This window comes from Austrofundulus limnaeus, unplaced genomic scaffold (genome assembly GCF_001266775.1).
Source record: "Austrofundulus limnaeus strain Quisiro unplaced genomic scaffold, Austrofundulus_limnaeus-1.0 Scaffold147, whole genome shotgun sequence".
Taxonomy (NCBI): Eukaryota; Metazoa; Chordata; class Actinopteri; order Cyprinodontiformes; family Rivulidae; genus Austrofundulus; species Austrofundulus limnaeus.
Genome location: NW_013952549.1, coordinates 16,705 through 19,959, shown reverse-complemented (window position 1 = coordinate 19,959; position 3,255 = coordinate 16,705). Strand labels below are relative to the sequence as shown.

Here is a 3,255-nt window from a genome sequence, read left to right as displayed (position 1 = left end):
CTTTAAAAGTCAGACAAAATGATTTTCTCAAATTTTTTTTCACATTTTGTCTCTCATAGTTGAGGTCTACCTATGATGTCAATTACAGGTCTCTCTCATCTTTTTAAGTGGGAGAACTTGCACAATTGGTGACTGACTAAATACTTATTTTCCCCACTATAGCTGGCTTTGCTTACATCTCATTCCTAATCTTAACCATCCTTGTCACTTCCAAGGAGAACCTCAACACGTTCAGCTCGAACACTTCAAGTTCTGTCTGAACCTTTCCTTTCTTCCACTGTTTTGTCATAAATCAGATGAAGCTACCCTGCCTGGGCTCTCTTCTTCACCTCTTCACCTCCTGGACAGTCGACCATGAAGTTCAACACCTTTCCCCTCCCTCACTGCTCCACCTGCCGCCCTCTCATTCATACATGTACTCTTTCTACAGTCTTAAGATCAGATGTTTATGGTGGCCATCTTGAATTGAATTGGATCCAGAAATTAACCAATTGTACAGTTACACCCAATGACTACTTTTTTGAAAGTTTCACAAAAAGTTGTCTCATAAAACTCAATGTTTTATGAGAGAATTTGCTAACAAACGCACAAAGGCCAAAACATTATTGCCCTTTCATATTGTGGTGTTATAAAACAGCTGGAATTGAAAATGGGAATTTTGGACATTTGATGGTGATGATGGTCACTTTCATATCAACAAAACATTTTTTTGGAAAACTATAATTCTTAATAGAATTCAAACTATCAGCCTTTGTCGTTAAAACAGTTAACTATGGGTGTGAAGCAAACAAAAATATTTAGAACATAAGTTTGGGATTAAATCAATATTTTAGTTTTGCATCTCAGAATACACTAAGAGAAACAAAATCTTACTCAATTTTTGCAGTTGTGTTACAAAGATTTCCTCTAAGTGATTCAGAAACTATAATTGCACCATTTGTAAATATTATTTCTGTTTGTCTTCGTTCTCATTCCTCAAAATGGAATAATACAGAGCAGGACATCATTTATTAAATCCATTATTGAATAAAATCTCATGTCATTATAGTGTGTTGTTAATAAAGTTATTTGAAAAAAGGAAGAAAAAAAACACGAAATTTTCTCACTGCGCCTGCGCAGACGCTAACCACGCCTCCCTGCCTCCCAGGTTCTCCCAGCCGCGCATCTTCAGTCAAGAATGGCGGCTCTTTTGGAATCTGTTCTGTCGCGGAAAGTGGACATTAACAAGGTCGTAGGCTGGCTGAAGAATGTTGAGGTGAGTCTGCAACATTTATCAACAACACAGGAGCAACATTTCCTCCAGGCAGGCCCTCATGTATTGTTTTTTATGAGATGACACACCGCAGATGATTGTAAACAAAACTTTTCGCTGTCAAAGCTAGCGGATTGCATTTAGCTGCAGAGTTGTAGTTGATGCTGTTAACTTCCTTTATGCTTAAAATACATTTGTTTGAGTTTAAAGCCGATTATGTTGTATTGTTTGCACCAAATACTGTTGTTGCTAATGTTGTTTACCGACGGTACTGTGTGTGTGTACGCAGCTTGGCTGATGTTAGCTTGGATTTAGCAGCTTTAGCTCAGATGCTTTACTCTGAATTGTTACTGATTTTCTTTGCGTCTACTATGGATGGAACATAATATCTTTAGGTCATTTAGAGTTTTTATTTTCCCAATCTGCCATGATGTACTTTTTTTTTTTTTTACATTTGTTTCTTTTTCTTCCAAAGGAGAGTGACTGCGAACCTGAAGTGACAGTTCAGAAACACGAATTTGTCCCTTTTCTTTTAAACTTTCTGAGGGAGCAGAGCAGTCAAGCTCTCACACATGGCCCCGCCACTCCAGCTAAGACCCCCAGCCGTCCCAGGCCCACGGCTCAGTCTCAAGGTGGTTTCTCAGACAAGGTGGCGTGCAGATCAGCGGGCAGTTCCAGTCGTGTGCAGCTGTTTTCTCCCGCCTCGTCTCTGTCACCTGGAAATGAGTCTGATGCTGCCGGTCAGTCAGGTCTGAGCGGTGTGAGTGCCTTCAGCAGCCCCTCTTTGTCTACAGCATGGAGCCCTGCCTCCAGGCCGCCAGGCTCTGATCGCCGACACAGCCAGAAGATGTGTCTTGGGGACTACATGGTGTCTCCTCCTGATGTGTCACACAAGGGGCGCAAGAAGAGTGGTGGCAGCTCAGCAGCAGGGGGACAAGTGAGACACGGAGGAGGGCGTGGAGGCTCTAACGCGGAGGAGACTGGACGATGGGAGACTGGAGGAAAGAGATCAGTTAGAGGATATAGCAGGATAGGTGAGCAGGTTTCCCCTCCAAATTTAGGTCAGCTCAACTTCCACAACTTGGAGGAATTTCCTCCTGTTGGATCGTCGTCTTCCCCTGCGTGAGTCCTGTTTCTCTTCCTCTCGCTGTTTATCTTTAAAAATAAAAGCCTGACCACTTTTTCACTTTTTTGTTTTTATTATCTTCCAGGATGTCCAAACCATCAAGAAGAATAAACCCAACTCCGGTCAGTGCAGATCGGCCACACTCGAAACCAAAGACGTGTTTCACATCCACCCCGTTCCACAAAGCTCCGGGCCCTCCATCAGGACCAGAGACACTGGATGGTCTGATGACAGCAGGAAGTCCAGTGAGCCTGAAAGAAGAGAGGGAATTACTTAAAAGAGAGAAGTAAGACATACACATTTATTCTTGTCACTGAGGCTCAAACCACAAATTACTGATAGATGATTAAAATAATATTTGTTTGCTCAGTTTGACAGATGCCTTGTTTTACTGCTCTTTGCACATCTTACAGCATGGGAAGTTGTTGCACCGTCTGTGTGAGTCTTTCCTGTTTTATAGTCTGAAATCTCATTTGTAGGACAAAGCGAGCCCAGCTGGTCACGTCCCCTCTGCCGTCTCCCCTGGACCCCTGCACCCCCACCAAAACAGGGATCAAGACAGGGTCTAAAATTACACCAGACACACAAACCACTTCTCCTGAACTATCCAAAGTCACGTTCTTGTCAGAACTGGAGCTTTTGGTGGAACTGTACAGTACGTGCATTTCTGGTAAGTGGCCACAAGGTGGTGTTAATGACAGTAGTGGGATTTACAGACGGTAGTTTTTCACAATAAAAAAAAACTTAAAGGAGACCAATAATGGGTCCTAGAAATTTTTATGGTATGTCTGTGGGCTATCCAGACCATGTTCATTCAATTTAATGCACAAAATAATTCTCAGATAATAAAATTTCCCATTTTCTAGTTCTGTCTGCT

At 42.2% G+C, this 3,255-nt stretch overlaps 1 protein-coding gene across 1 annotated transcript in view; it reads left to right on the top strand.

The window, feature by feature from the left end:
• Positions 1-1,117: 1,117 nt before the first annotated feature.
• Positions 1,118-3,255, top strand: part of LOC106523172 (codanin-1) — a gene marked incomplete at its 3' end in the record, with an annotated part of 15,632 nt that continues 13,494 nt past the window's right edge. The window contains 3 exon segments of the mRNA XM_014016517.1: positions 1,118-1,255; positions 1,728-2,374; positions 2,464-2,664. Of these exon segments, the coding sequence (XP_013871971.1) occupies positions 1,178-1,255; positions 1,728-2,374; positions 2,464-2,664 (926 nt within the window).